At 45.6% G+C, this 16,745-nt stretch overlaps 1 protein-coding gene across 1 annotated transcript in view; it reads left to right on the top strand.

The window, feature by feature from the left end:
• LOC140409442 (disintegrin and metalloproteinase domain-containing protein 12-like) overlaps positions 1-16,745 on the top strand; it is a 995,079-nt gene that overhangs the window by 36,062 nt on the left and 942,272 nt on the right. The window contains exons 2-3 of the mRNA XM_072497875.1: positions 3,076-3,154; positions 6,302-6,378. Coding sequence (XP_072353976.1) covers positions 3,076-3,154; positions 6,302-6,378 — 156 coding nt within the window. The remainder of the gene's footprint in view (positions 1-3,075; positions 3,155-6,301; positions 6,379-16,745) is intronic.

Genomic DNA, 16,745 nt, shown 5'->3' with positions numbered 1-16,745 from the left:
CCTGTCCACAGGAACACTCCCTGTCCACAGGAACAATCCCTGTCCACAGGAGCAATCCCTGCCCACAGGAACAATCCCTGTCCACAGGAACAATCCCTGTCCACGGGAACAATCCCTGTCCACGGCAACAATCCCTGTCCACGGGAACAATCCCTGTCCACGGCAACAATCCCTGTCCACGGCAACAATCCCTGTCCACAGGGACAATCCCTGTCCACGGGAACAATCCCTGTCCACAGGAACAATCCCTGTCCACGGGAACATCCCCTGTCCACAGGAACAATCCTTGTCCACGGGAACAATCCCTGTCCACAGGAACAAACCCTGTCCACAGGAACAATCCTTGTCCACGGGAACAATCCCTGTCCACAGGAACAATCCCTGTCCACAGGAACAATCCCTGTCCACGGGAACAATCCCTGGCCACAGGAACAAACCCTGTCCACAGGAACAATCCCTGTCCACGGGAACAATCCCTGTCCACGGGAACAATCCCTGTCCACAGGAACAATCCCTGTCCACGGGAACAATCCCTGTCCACAGGAACAATCCCTGTCGACAGGAACAATCTCTGTCCACAGGAACAATCCCTGTCCACAGGAACAATCCCAGTCCACAGGAACAATCCCTGTCCACAGGAACAATCCCTGTCCACAGGAACAATCCCTGTCCACGGGAACAAACCCTGTCCACAGGAACAATCCCTGTCCACAGGAACAATCCCTGTCCACGGGAACAATCCCTGTCCACGGGAACAATCCCTGTCCACAGGAACAATCCCTGTCCACAGGAGCAATCCCTGTCCACGGGAACAATCCCTGTCCACGGGAACAATCCCTGTCCACGGTAAGAATCCCTGTCCACAGGAACAATCTCTGTCCACAGCAACAATCCCTGTCCACAGGAACACTCCCTGTCCACAGGAACAATCCCTGTCCACAGGAGCAATCCCTGTCCACAGGAACAATCCCTGTCCACGGGAACAATCCCTGTCCACAGGAACAATCCCTGTCCACAGGAACAAACCCTGTCCACAGGAACAATCCCTGTCCACGGGAACAATCTCTGTCCACAGGAACAATCCCTGTCCACAGGAACAATCCCAGTCCACAGGGACAGTCCCTGTCCACAGGAACAATCCCTTTCCACAGGAACACTCCCTGTCCACAGGAATAATCCCTGTCCCCAGGAACAATCCCTGTCCACAGGAACAATCCCTGTCCACAGGAACAATCCCTGTCCACAGGAACAATCCCAGTCCACAGGAATAATCCCTGTCCACAGGAACAATCCTTGTCCACAGGAACAATCCCTGTCCACGGCAACAATCCCTGTCCACGGGAACAATCCCTGTCCACAGGGACAATCCCTGTCCACAGGAACAATCCCTGTCCTCAGGGACAATCCCTGTCCACAGGAACAATCCCTGCCCACAGGGACAATCCCTGTCCACAGGAACAATCCCTGTCCACAGGGACAATCCCTGTCCACGGGGACAATCCCTGTCCACGGGAACAATCACTGTCCACAGGAACAATCCCTGTCCACGGTAACAATCCCTGTCCACAGGGACAATCCCTGTCCACGGGAACAATCCCTGTCCACGGTATCAATCCCTGTCCACGGGAACAATCCCTGTCCACAGGGACAATCCCTGTCCACAGGAACAATCCCTGTCCACGGGAACAATCCCTGTCCACAGGAATAATCCCTGTCCACAGGAACAATCCCTGTCCACGGGAACAATCCCTGTCCACGGTAACAATCCCTGTCCACAGGAACAATCCCTGTCCACGGGAACAATCCCTGTCCACGGGAACAATCCCTGTCCACAGGAACAATCCCTGTCCACGGGAACAATCCCTGTCCACAGGAACAATCCCAGTCCACAGGAACAATCCCTGTCCACGGGAACAATCCCTGTCCACGGGAACAATCCCTGCCCCGCCCTGGCAGGTTGGCTACTGCCTTGACTAATTGTGTGAGTTTCTGCTGTTCCTGCCCTGGTCTGGGTTCAGTCACAGTCGTTGTGTTTGCCAGCTTGGCCTGGATAAAATCAACAAAGAACGTGTGATCAGAGGGGCTGGAGCTGAGGTCGGAGAAATCCATGTTCCCTGTGTGGTGAACACATCACAGAAGGGCTGGAGAATGGAGTGTAAGCAACGTAAGAGATGGGACTTTGGAGATGTGAAAGAGTCTGTAAAAGAATGAATGTTAATATTGTCCGCCACCAATGGATGTGTGAAATCCATGAGGAGAGACCCCATTGGAGTACGTGACACCATGATGAGAATCTGATATTGGAGGGTGTTGAAGGCCAAAATTAGATCATTCATATTCTTCCTGCAGATGTTGCACCTTTGCCTGGGCGAGGGGTTTGCAGGCTGGAGGGGTGATGTGTTGGTGCTTCCTGCGGTCACCCCACAGATCGAGGACACAAACCTGCACCTGGACTCCTCAAATCCAGGTGTTGAGGGCCTGGTGACTGAAGCACCTTGCTGCCTTCTTCTTGTAGGAGGCGACCTTTGCTTCCAGCTGGATGCCGTAGGTGGGCTGTGCCAAGTGATGTGAGTGTGTTGCAATGGCAATTAAATATAACGCCAAAACCATCAGCTGATGGTGGGGGGGCGAACCACCTCCTGCCCCGCCAGGTGATTTGGAGAGACACTTACCTGTCAGAATTAGTGATGCTCCAGGTGTGGTATCCGGTGGAAGATCATTCCATTCCTGCGAACGAGAACGGCTCCACCAGAACTGCCGGCCACCACATTTAGGCACAAAATTAGAGAACTCTGCCCTTTCTCCCAATGATAGACAACCCCCCTGAACAATATATCCAAAGTGGCAACTTGTCCTGGATGAAACATGGGGACACAAGTCAAGTACAGTTTGTGTTGGGTAACTCAGCATCATTCCGATCCTGCATTACTGTGTCAATGCTGCGGGTTTATTCTGGTCTAACACTCAGCATCTCACTGCCAGGATCAGTGTGTGTCCGACACGAACGGAACAATGTTGACTGTCAGTCACTGGAATTGAATCAAAATGTGTCCCGTTCTGGTTTTTCTTTCACAGGCTCCTTTTGCCGAGAGGGTTCCAGGTCTCGCACTATGATTCGAATGGGACTCTGGTGACAGAGAAGGAGACTGAACCGGTGAGAAACGTCTTCGAAGCTGACAACCAGACTGACATCCACTGATTTTTAAATGCATTGAATCTGGATATATGTTCCTCTTTCCTCTTTGTGTTCTTTCCTCTGCACCAGTCATGGTGGGAGACGCCAGTGAGATGCCAGAGCTCCAGGAGAACCAGGGGGCAGAGGTGAGTGCAGTGACCATCACTAAGGAGAAGGTTCTGGGGAAACTGAAAGGTCTGAAGGTGGATAAGTCACCTGGACCGGATGGACTACACCCCAGGGTTCTAAAAGAGATAGCTGAGGAAATAGTGGAGGCATTGGTGGTGATCTTTCAGGAATCACTGGAGGCAGGAAGGGTCCCAGAGGACTGGAAAGTGGCTCATGTAACACCGCTGTTTAAGAAGGGAGGGAGGCCAGTATTAAAGATGAGAATTGCGGAGTACTTGGAAGTGCATGATGAAATAGGACTGAGTCAGCACGGCTTCGTCAAGGGCAGGTCATGTCCGACAAATCTGTTAGAGTTCTTTGAGGAGGTAACAAGGAAGTTAGACAAAGGAGAACCAGTGGACGTGATGTATTTAGATTTCCAGAAGGCCTTTGACAAGGTGCCGCATAGGAGACTGTTAAATAAGTTAAGAGCTCATAGTGTTCAGGGTAAGATCCTGGCGTGGATAGAGGATTGGCTGACTGGCAGAAGGCAGAGTGTGGGGATAAAGGGGTCTTTTTCAGGATGGCAGCCGGTGACTAGTGGTGTGCCTCAGGTCTCTGTGCTGGGACCACAACTTTCCGCAATATACATTAATGATCTGGAAGAAGGTACTGAAGCTACTGTTGCTCAATTTGCAGATGATACAAAGATCTGTCGAGGGACAGGTAGTATTGAGGAAGCAAGGGGGCTGCAGAAGGACTTGGACAGGCTAGGGGAGCGGGCAATGAAGTGGCAGATGGAATACAATGTGGAAAAGTGTGAGGTTCTGCACTTTGGAAGGAGAAATGGAGGCACAGACTAATTTCTAAATGGGAAAGGCTTAGGAAATCAAAAGCACAACGGGACATAGTAGCAGTTTTAGGCCGGGTTTCTGAGGAAGGATGTGCTGGCCTTGGAAAGGGTCCAGAGGAGGTTCACAAGAATGGTCCCTGGAATGAAGAGCTTGTCGTAAGAGGAACGGTTGAGGACTCTGGGTCTGTACTCGGTGGAGTTTAGAAGGATGAGGGGGATCTTATTGAAATCCAGGATACTGTGAGGCCTGGATAGAGTGGACGTGGAGAGGATGTTTCCACTTGTCGGAAAGCCTAGAACCAGAGGACACAATCTCAGATTAAAGGGACGATACTTTAAAACAGAGATGAGGAGGAATTTCTTCAGCCAGAGGGTGGTGAATCTGTGGAACTCTTTTCCGCAGAAGGCTGTGGAGGCCAAATCACTGAGTGTCTTTAAGACAGAGATAGATAGGTTCTTGATTAATAAGGGGGTCAGGGGTTATGGGGAGAAGGCAGGAGAATGGGGATGAGAAAATATCAGCCATGATTGAATGGCGGAGCAGACTCGATGGGCCGAGTGGCCTAATTCTCCTCCATCTCATGGTTTTGCGGAGAACAAATTCTATGGAATTCCACAGGGTTACTCTCACTTGGAGCAAAAGGATTGTTGGGAACTGAGATGTCCTGGATTGATGCAGCACCAACAATACTTTAGTAGCCGAACAGCATCCAGGACGAAGCAGCCTGCTTGATCAACATCTTTCCCACCACCGTAAACATTTCCTGCCTCCGCCATGTACTCACTGTAACAGCAGCTCGTCGTGAATTGGTCAATTAGACCTCAACTGGTGGTAGGCAGGAATCTTCTTGTTGTGGATTGAATTGAGGTAGAGGTGTCCACCCAGCACCCTCCTGTCTAATTAAATGCCTCCGGCCTCCAAATCCATCGTGGACATGGCATTAAATTATGCCCAGACACCCTGTCAATCAGACCGATTTGGTGAAGACCAAAACAGGTGGTGCTGTGCCAATGAGAAGAAAATGAGTTTTGGTCACCATATTCCAGGAAGCATTGGAATTGACACGGTCATTAATAATAATCTTTTTATTGTAGCCATGATGTGGAGATGCCGGCGTTGGACTGGGGTGAGCACAGTAAGAAGTCTTACAACACCAGGTTAAAGTCCAACAGGTTTGTTTCGAATCACTAGCTTTCGGAGCCCTGCTCCTTCCTCAGGTGAATGATGTGTCTTTATGTCATGTCTTTAATGTATTCACCTGAGGAAGGAGCAGCGCTCCGAAAGCTAGTGACATCGAAACAAACCTGTTGGACTTTAACCTGGTGTTGTAAGACTTCTTACTAATCTTTTTATTGTCACCAATAGGCCGTGAAAACTGCGAGCACACGCGACCTGCTGGTAAGACAGGTCAGACTCTCAGGAAAAGCCAGTCTTATTCAAGTGAGAATTCAGAGTTCTGGGCCAAACCATTGAAAAATATTTATTGGTTTATGGGATTTTTGTTTTTGAATTGGAACAGTTAAGGGGAAATTCATTTAGTGTTATACATAGGTTAATGTAGCTGTGTGGGGTGTCTTTATGTTTGTAATTGATAAACATTCTTGCTGTTTGTTTATATATATTTGTTAACTAAGTTCTTAGAATAAAGCTTATCTTGATTAAAGTGTCTGAGAAGACTGTTGAATTACACGTGAAGGGAACACTCTTGAGCACACCCTTTCAACAGAAAGGATATCGGTCAGGTGAACTCCATAATATACGTTGGAGATTTTAAACACTGGCCCTTGGATCAAAATGACAACAATAAAAATCAAGAAAGTGGAGATATCAGAATCAACGGGAAGGAATCTGACACTGCGCACTGTCAAATACTCTTCAAAGTCTTACTTCAGCCATGATCTCATTGAATGGCGGAGCAGGCTCGAGGGGCCAGATTGACTACCCCTGCTCCTAGTTCTTATGTTCTCAGAGTCCTCCTCATACGGGCGTCTCCAGTATCAGTGAATTTGATATCCGCAGTCTCTGCTCTCTGAGACACTGTCAATGTTTCAGTTACCTTTGCTATTGATGCCATTTGTTGAAATGAAATTGTTCTGAGTGAGTTCCTTTGTAATATTATGAGTATCAGAGGCTTTTATGCTAACATTTAATGATTTTGCCACAGTATCGTTGTTGCTATGAGGGTTCCGTCAGAAGATTCCCGAGATCCCGGGTCTCTGCCAGCACCTGCTCAGGGCTCAGGTAACAAATCTAATAATTCCTTCTCAGATTCTGACTCAGTTTAGCGAAAGTCAGACAGAAATATTCAACCTATAGCCTGCTTATTCAGCAGGGTAAGGATTATTCACTGTGTAAATGTACTGCGATGTGTTTATTCAGCAGGGTAAGGATTACTCACTGTGTAACTGTACTGGGATGTGTTTATTCAGCAGGGTAAGGATTACTCACTGCGTAACTGTACTGGGATGTGTTTATTCAGTAGGGTAAGGATTACTCACTGCGTAACTGTACTGGGATGTGTTTATTCAGCAGGGTAAGGATTACTCACTGTGTAACTGTACTGGGATGTGTTTATTCAGCAGGGTAAGGATTACTCACTGTGTAACTGTACTGGGATGTGTCTATTCAGCAGGGTAAGGATTACTCACTGCGTAACTGTACTGGGATGTGTTTATTCAGCAGGGTAAGGATTACTCACTGCGTAACTGTACTGGGATGTGTTTATTCAGCAGGGTAAGGATTACTCACTGTGTAACTGTACTGGGATGTGTTTATTCAGCAGGGTAAGGATTACTCACTGTGTAACTGTACTGGGATGTGTTTATTCAGCAGAGTAAAGATTACTCACTGCGTAACTGTACTGGGATGTGTTTATTCAGCAGGGTAAGGATTACTCACTGCGTAACTGTACTGGGATGTGTTTATTCAGCAGAGTAAAGATTACTCACTGCGTAACTGTACTGGGATGTGTTTATTCAGCAGGGTAAGGATTACTCACTGTGTAACTGTACTGGGATGTGTCTATTCAGCAGGGTAAGGATTACTCACTGCGTAACTGTACTGGGATGTGTTTATTCAGCAGGGTAAGGATTACTCACTGCGTAACTGTACTGGGATGTGTTTATTCAGCAGGGTAAGGATTACTCACTGTGTAACTGTACTGGGATGTGTTTATTCAGCAGGGTAAGGATTACTCATTGTGTAACTGTACTGGGATGTGCTTATTCAGCAGGGTAAGGGTTACTCACTGTGTGACTGTACTGGGATGTGTTTATTCAGCAGGGTAAGGATTTCTCACCGTATAATTGTACTGCGATGTGTTTATTCAGCAGAGTAAGGATTACTCACTGTGTAAATGTACTGTGATGTGTTTATTCAGCAGGGTAAGGATTACTCACTGTGTAACTGTACTGGGATGTGTTTATTCAGCAGGGTAAGGATTACTCACTGTGTAACTGTACTGGGATGTGTTTATTCAGCAGGGTAAGGATTACTCACTGTGTAACTGTACTGGGATGTGTTTATTCAGCAGGGTAAGGATTACTCACTGTGTAACTGTACTGGGATGTGTTTATTCAGCAGGGTAAGGATTACTCACTGTGTAACTGTACTGGGATGTGTCTATTCAGCAGGGTAAGGATTACTCACTGCGTAACTGTACTGGGATGTGTTTATTCAGCAGGGTAAGGATTACTCACTGCGTAACTGTACTGGGATGTGTTTATTCAGCAGGGTAAGGATTACTCACTGTGTAACTGTACTGGGATGTGTTTATTCAGCAGGGTAAGGATTACTCACTGTGTAACTGTACTGGGATGTGTTTATTCAGCAGAGTAAAGATTACTCACTGCGTAACTGTACTGGGATGTGTTTATTCAGCAGGGTAAGGATTACTCACTGCGTAACTGTACTGGGATGTGTTTATTCAGCAGAGTAAAGATTACTCACTGCGTAACTGTACTGGGATGTGTTTATTCAGCAGGGTAAGGATTACTCACTGTGTAACTGTACTGGGATGTGTCTATTCAGCAGGGTAAGGATTACTCACTGCGTAACTGTACTGGGATGTGTTTATTCAGCAGGGTAAGGATTACTCACTGCGTAACTGTACTGGGATGTGTTTATTCAGCAGGGTAAGGATTACTCACTGTGTAACTGTACTGGGATGTGTTTATTCAGCAGGGTAAGGATTACTCATTGTGTAACTGTACTGGGATGTGCTTATTCAGCAGGGTAAGGGTTACTCACTGTGTGACTGTACTGGGATGTGTTTATTCAGCAGGGTAAGGATTTCTCACCGTATAATTGTACTGCGATGTGTTTATTCAGCAGAGTAAGGATTACTCACTGTGTAAATGTACTGCGATGTGTTTATTCAGCAGGGTAAGGATTACTCACTGTGTAACTGTACTGGGATGTGTTTATTCAGCAGGGTAAGGATTACTCACTGTGTAACTGTACTGGGATGTGTTTATTCAGCAGGGTAAGGATTACTCACTGTGTAACTGTACTGGGATGTGTCTATTCAGCAGGGTAAGGATTACTCACTGTGTAACTGTACTGGGATGTGTTTATTCAGCAGGGTAAGGATTACTCACTGCGTAACTGTACTGGGATGTGTTTATTCAGCAGGGTAAGGATTACTCATTGTGTAACTGTACTGGGATGTGCTTATTCAGCAGGGTAAGGGTTACTCACCGTGTGACTGTACTGGGATGTGTTTATTCAGCAGGGTAAGGATTTCTCACCGTATAATTGTACTGCGATGTGTTTATTCAGCAGAGTAAGGATTACTCACTGTGTAACTGTACTGGAATGTGTTTATTCAGCAGGGTAAGGATTACTCACTGTGTAAGTGTACTGGGATGTGTTTATTCAGCAGGGTAAGGATTACTCACTGTGTAACTGTACTGGGATGTGTTTATTCCTCAGGGTAAGGATTACTCACTGTGTAACTGTACTGGAATGTGTTTATCCAGCAGGGTAAGGATTACTCACTGTGTAACTGTACTGGAATGTGTTTATTCAGCAGGGTAAGGAGTACTCACTGTGTAACAGTACTGGGATGTGTTTATTCAGCAGGGTAAGGATTACTCACTGAGTAACAGTACTGGGATGTGTTTATTCAGCAGGGTAAGGATTACTCACTGTGTGACTGTACTGGGATGTGTTTATTCAGCAGGGTAAGGATTACTCACTGTATAACTGTACCGGGATGTGTTTATTCAGCAGGGTAAGGAGTACTCACTGTGTAACTGTACTGGAATGTGTTTATCCAGCAGGGTAAGGATTACTCACTGTGTAACTGTACTGGAATGTGTTTATTCAGCAGGGTAAGGAGTACTCACTGTGTGACTGTACTGGGATGTGTTTATTCAGCAGGGTAAGGATTAGTCATTGTGTAACTGTACTGGGATGTGTTTATTCAGCAGGGTAAGGATTACTCACTGTGTGACTGTACTGGGATGTGTTTATTCAGCAGGGTAAGGATTACTCACTGTGTGACTGTACTGGGATGTGTTTATTCAGCAGGGTAAGGATTAGTCATTGTGTAACTGTACTGGGATGTGTTTATTCAGCAGGGTAAGGAGAAGTCACAGTATAACTGTACTGGGATGTGTTTATTCAGCAGGGTAAGGATTACTCACTGAGTAACTGTATTGGGATGTGTTTATTCAGCAGTGTAAGGATTACTCACTGTGTAACTGTACTCAAATGTGTGTATTTAGCAGGGTAAGGATTACTCACTGTGTAACTGTACTGGGATGTGTTTATTCAGCAGTGTAAGGATTACTCACTGTGTAACTGTACTGGGATGTGTTTATTCAGCAGGGTAAGGATTACTCACTGTGTAACTGTATTGGGATGTGTTTATTCAGCAGTGTGAGGATTACTCACTGTGTAACTGTACTCAAATGTGTGTATTTAGCAGGGTAAGGATTACTCACTGTGTAACTGTACTGGGATGTGTTTATTCAGCAGTGTAAGGATTACTCACTGTGTAACTGTCCTGGGATGTGTTTATTCAGCAGGGTAACGATTGCTCACTGAGTAACTGTACTGGGATGTGTTTATTCAGAAGGGTAAGGATTACTCATTGTGTTACTGTACTGGGATGTGTTTATTCAGCAGTGTAAGGATTACTCATTGTGTAACTGTCCTGGGATGTGTTTATTCAGCAGGGTAACGATTGCTCACTGAGTAACTGTACTGGGATGTGTTTATTCAGAAGGACAAGGATTACTCACTGTGTAACTGTACTGGGATGTGTTTATTCAGCAGGGTAAGGATTAATCACTGTGTTGCTGTACTGGGATGTGTTTATTCAGCAGGGTACGGATTAGTCACTGTGTAACTGTACTGGGATGTGTTTATTCAGCAGGATAAGGATTACTCACTGTGTAACTGTACTGGGATGTGTTTATTCAGCAGGGTAAGGATTAATCACTGTGTTACTGTACTGGGATGTGTTTATTCAGCAGGGTAAGGATTAGTCACTGTGTAACTGTACTGGGATGTGTTTATTCAGCAGGGTAAGGATTACTCACTGTGTAACTGTACTAGGATGTGTTTATTCAGCAGGGTAAGGATTACTCACTGTGTAACTGTATTGGGATGTGTTTATTCAGCAGTGTAAGGATTACTCACTGTGTAACTGTACTCAAATGTGTGTATTTATCAGGGTAAGGATTACTCACTGTGTAACTGTACTGGGATGTGTTTATTCAGCAGTGTAAGGATTACTCACTGTGTAACTGTACTGGGATGTGTTTATTCAGCAGGGTAACGATTGCTCACTGAGTAACTGTACTGGGATGTGTTTATTCAGCAGGGTAAGGATTACTCACTGTGTAACTGTACTGGGATGTGTTTATTCAGCAGGGTAAGGATTACTCTCTGTGTAACTGTACTGGGATGTGTTTATTCAGCAGGGTAAGGATTACTTTCTGTGTAACTGTACTGGGATGTGTTTATTCAGCAGTGTAAGGATTACTCACTGTGTAACTGTACTGGGATGTGTTTATTCGGCAGGGTAAGGATTACTCTCTGTGTAACTGTACTGGGATGTGTTTATTCAGCAGTGTAAGGATTACTCACTGTGTAACTGTACTCGAATGTGTGTATTTAGCAGGGTAAGGATTACGAATAATTCTGCACATCCTCCCCGTGTGTGCGTGGGTTTCCTCCGGGTGCGTGTGTTTCCTCCCACAGTCCAAAGATGTGCCGGTTAGGTGGATTGGTCATGATAAATTGCCCTTAGTGCCCAAAGTTGCCCTTAGTGTTGGGTGGGGTTACTGGGTTATGGGGATAGGGTGGAGGTGTTGACCTTGGGTAGGGTGCTCTTTCCAAGAGCCGGTGCAGACTCGATGGGCCGAATGGCCTCCTTCGGCACTGTAAATTCTATGTAAATTCTATGTAACTGTACTGGGGTGTGTTGATTCAGCAGGGTAAGGAATAATCACTGTGTAACTGTACTGGGATGTGTTTATTCAGCAGGGTAAGGATTACTCACTGTGTATCTGTACCGGGATGTGTTTATTCAGCAGGGTAAGGATTACTCACTGTGGAACTGTACCGGGATGTGTTTATTCAGCAGGGTAAGGATTACTCACTGTGTATCTGTACCGGGATGTGTTTATTCAGCAGGGTAAGGATTACTCACTGTGGAACTGTACCGGGATGTGTTTATTCAGCAGGGTAAGGATTACTCACTGTGTAACTGTACTGGGATGTGTTTATTCAGCAGGGTAAGGATTACTCACTGTGTAACTGTACTGGGATGTGTTTATTCAGCAGGGTAAGGATTACTCACTGTGTAATTGTACTGGGATGAGTTTATTCAGCAGGGTAAGGATTACACACTGTGTGACTGTACTGGGATGTGTTTATTCAGCAGGGTAAGGATTACACACTGTGTGACTGTACTGGGATGTGTTTATTCAGCAGGGTAAGGATTACACACTGTGTGACTGTACTGGGATGTGTTTATTCAGCAGGGTAAGGATTAGTCACTGTGTAACTGTACTGGGATGTGTTTATTCAGCAGGGTAAGGATTACACACTGTGTAACTGTACTGGGATGTGTTTATTCAGCAGGGTAAGGATTACACACTGTTACTGTACTGGGATGTGTTTATTCAGCAGAGTAAGGATTACTCACTGTCACTGTACTGGGATGTGTTTATTCAGCAGGGTAAGGATTACTCACTGTGTAACTGTACTGGGATGTGTTTATTCAGCAGGGTAAGGATTACTCACTGTGTAACTGTACTGGGATGTGTTTATTCAGCAGGGTAAGGATTACTCACTGTGTAACTGTACTGGGATGTGTTTATTCAGCAGTGTAAGGATTACTCACTGTGTAACTGTACTGGGATGTGTTTATTCAGCAGGGTAAGGATTACTCACTGTGTAACTGTACTGGGATGTGTTTATTCAGCAGGGTAAGGATTACTCACTGTGTAACTGTGCTGGGATGTGTTTATTCAGCAGGGTAAGGATTACTCACTGTGTAACTGTACTGGGATGTGTTTATTCAGCAGGGTAAGGATTACTCACTGTGTAACTGTACTGGGATGTGTGTATTCAGCAGGGTAAGGATTACTCACTGTGTAACTGTACTGGGATGTGTTTATTCAGCAGGGTAAGGATTACTCTCTGTGTAACTGTACTGGGATGTGTTTATTCAGCAGGGTAAGGATTACTTTCTGTGTAACTGTACTGGGATGTGTTTATTCAGCAGTGTAAGGATTACTCACTGTGTAACTGTACTGGGATGTGTTTATTCGGCAGGGTAAGGATTACTCTCTGTGTAACTGTACTGGGATGTGTTTATTCAGCAGTGTAAGGATTACTCACTGTGTAACTGTACTCGAATGTGTGTATTTAGCAGGGTAAGGATTACGAATAATTCTGCACATCCTCCCCGTGTGTGCGTGGGTTTCCTCCGGGTGCGTGTGTTTCCTCCCACAGTCCAAAGATGTGCCGGTTAGGTGGATTGGTCATGATAAATTGCCCTTAGTGCCCAAAGTTGCCCTTAGTGTTGGGTGGGGTTACTGGGTTATGGGGATAGGGTGGAGGTGTTGACCTTGGGTAGGGTGCTCTTTCCAAGAGCCGGTGCAGACTCGATGGGCCGAATGGCCTCCTTCGGCACTGTAAATTCTATGTAAATTCTATGTAACTGTACTGGGGTGTGTTGATTCAGCAGGGTAAGGAATAATCACTGTGTAACTGTACTGGGATGTGTTTATTCAGCAGGGTAAGGATTACTCACTGTGTATCTGTACCGGGATGTGTTTATTCAGCAGGGTAAGGATTACTCACTGTGGAACTGTACCGGGATGTGTTTATTCAGCAGGGTAAGGATTACTCACTGTGTATCTGTACCGGGATGTGTTTATTCAGCAGGGTAAGGATTACTCACTGTGGAACTGTACCGGGATGTGTTTATTCAGCAGGGTAAGGATTACTCACTGTGTAACTGTACTGGGATGTGTTTATTCAGCAGGGTAAGGATTACTCACTGTGTAACTGTACTGGGATGTGTTTATTCAGCAGGGTAAGGATTACTCACTGTGTAATTGTACTGGGATGAGTTTATTCAGCAGGGTAAGGATTACACACTGTGTGACTGTACTGGGATGTGTTTATTCAGCAGGGTAAGGATTACACACTGTGTGACTGTACTGGGATGTGTTTATTCAGCAGGGTAAGGATTACACACTGTGTGACTGTACTGGGATGTGTTTATTCAGCAGGGTAAGGATTAGTCACTGTGTAACTGTACTGGGATGTGTTTATTCAGCAGGGTAAGGATTACACACTGTGTAACTGTACTGGGATGTGTTTATTCAGCAGGGTAAGGATTACACACTGTTACTGTACTGGGATGTGTTTATTCAGCAGAGTAAGGATTACTCACTGTCACTGTACTGGGATGTGTTTATTCAGCAGGGTAAGGATTACTCACTGTGTAACTGTACTGGGATGTGTTTATTCAGCAGGGTAAGGATTACTCACTGTGTAACTGTACTGGGATGTGTTTATTCAGCAGGGTAAGGATTACTCACTGTGTAACTGTACTGGGATGTGTTTATTCAGCAGTGTAAGGATTACTCACTGTGTAACTGTACTGGGATGTGTTTATTCAGCAGGGTAAGGATTACTCACTGCGTAACTGTACTGGGATGTGTTTATTCAGCAGGGTAAGGATTACTCACTGTGTAACTGTGCTGGGATGTGTTTATTCAGCAGGGTAAGGATTACTCACTGTGTAACTGTACTGGGATGTGTTTATTCAGCAGGGTAAGGATTACTCACTGTGTAACTGTACTGGGATGTGTGTATTCAGCAGGGTAAGGATTACTCACTGTGTAACTGTACTGGGATGTGTTTATTCAGCAGGGTAAGGATTACTGACTGTGTAACTGTGCTGGGATGTGTTTATTCAGCAGGGTAAGGATTACTCACTGTGTAACTGTACTGGGATGTGTTTATTCAGCAGGGTAAGGATTACTCACTGTGTAACTGTACTGGGATGTGTTTATTCAGCAGGGTAAGGATTACTCACTGTGTAACTGTACTGGAATGTGTTCATTCAGCAGAGTAAGGATTTCTTACTGTGTAACTGTACTGGGATGTGTTTATTCAGCAGGGTAAGGATTACTCACTGTTGAACTGTACTTGGATGTGTTTATTCAGCAGGATAAGGATTACTCACTGTGTAACTGTACTGGGATGTGTTTATTCAGCAGGGTAAGGATTACTCACTGTGTGACTGTACTGGGATGTGTTTATTCAGCAGGGTAAGGATTACACACTGTGTGACTGTACCGGGATGTGTTTATTCAGCAGGGTAAGGATTACTCACTGTGTAACTGTACTAGGATGTGTTTATTCAGCAGGGTAAGGATTACTCACTGTGTAACTGTATTGGGATGTGTTTATTCAGCAGTGTAAGGATTACTCACTGTGTAACTGTACTCAAATGTGTGTATTTATCAGGGTAAGGATTACTCACTGTGTAACTGTACTGGGATGTGTTTATTCAGCAGGGTAAGGATTACTCACTGTGTGACTGTTGTAAGGGTCCTTCCTTCCTGTTGTTGGTTAATCAGGGCAGTGTTGTCGCTGGTGTAGGAACGCAGAGAGCCAGGGTAATGCTCTGGGGTCCCAGCTTCAGGTCCCACTGCAGGTGGTGAAATTTGAATTCAGTAAATACCTGAATGAAAAGTCTAACGATGACCATGAAACCATTGTCGATTGTTGTAAAAACCCATCTGGTTCACTGATGTCCTTTAGGGAAGGAAATCTGCCGTCCTTACCTGGTCTGGCCTACATGTGACTCCAGACCCAGACCAATGTGGTTGACCCTTAACTGTCCCTCAAGGGCAATTAGGGATTGGGAAATAAATGCTGGCCCAGCCTGCGATGCCCTCATCCCATGAACGAATAAGAAATATTCCCTTATTGCTCCTTTTTCTGCAGTGAGATTTTTGATCCATCGATGTGTAATTGAGCCCTGGCTTTAAGGCGAAGTAGCCGGAACGTTTAATACAAACAGCAGGATCCAGCAGGCTCTGCAGTTTAGACTGATGATTGCCGACAGGCCAGTGTCAGTTATGTCTCGGTTTGAATGTTTTGGCTGCTGACCAATGAATTGTCCTAAAAGTTTGTGCTTGCCTGGTAACAGGTGGTAATTGGATCTGCTCCCACTGAAACGGTTCAGAGACGGAAGGAGCTTTCACAGAAACATCGGAAGAAAAAATAGGAATAGGAGGAGCCCCCTTCAAGCCCGCTCCGCCACTGTCATAGAATCATCTTCAGCTGCTTCATCACTGACCTCCCTTCCATCAGAAGATCAGAAGTGGGGATGTTTGCGGATGACTGCACAATGTTCAGCACCATTCACGACTCCTCAGACACTGAAGCCGTCCCTGTCCAAATGCAGCAAGACCCGGACAATATCCAGGCTCGGGGCTGACAAGTGAAAACTAACATTCAGAGAAATACAGTAACATGAAAAAGAGGAGGCGAAGGTGGGCCATTCAGCTCTTGGAGTCTGTTCCGCCATTCATTATGAATTTTGCTGATCATCCAACTCAATAGTCTTAATTCCACTTCACCCCCATATCCTTTGATCTTCTTCCTAAGTGCCATATCCAACTGCTTCTTGAAGCTATACAAGGATTTGGACTCAACTACTTCCTGTGGTAATGAATTCCATAGGCCGACCACTCTCTGGGCGAAGAAATGTCTCCTCCTCTCTGTCCGAAATGGTCTATCCCGTATCCTCAGACTGTGAGCCCTGGTTCTGGACACCCCCACCATCGGGAACATCCTTCCCGCATCTACCCTGTCCAGTCCTGTTAGAATTTTATAAGTTTCTATGAAATCCCCTCACTCTTCTGAACTCCAGAGAATGCAATCCTGACCGATTCATCCTCAAGAATCAGTCTGGTAAACCTTCACTGCACCCCGGCTGTAGCGAGCACATCCTTCCTCCGAGAAGGAGACCAAAACTGCGCACAATACCCCAGGTGTGGCCTCACCAAGACCCTGTACAATTGCAGCAACACATCCCTGCTTCTACACTCGAAACCTCTCGC

This window comes from Scyliorhinus torazame, chromosome 3 (genome assembly GCF_047496885.1).
Source record: "Scyliorhinus torazame isolate Kashiwa2021f chromosome 3, sScyTor2.1, whole genome shotgun sequence".
Classification (NCBI taxonomy): Eukaryota; Metazoa; Chordata; class Chondrichthyes; order Carcharhiniformes; family Scyliorhinidae; genus Scyliorhinus; species Scyliorhinus torazame.
This window is presented reverse-complemented; position numbering and strand designations above follow the sequence as displayed.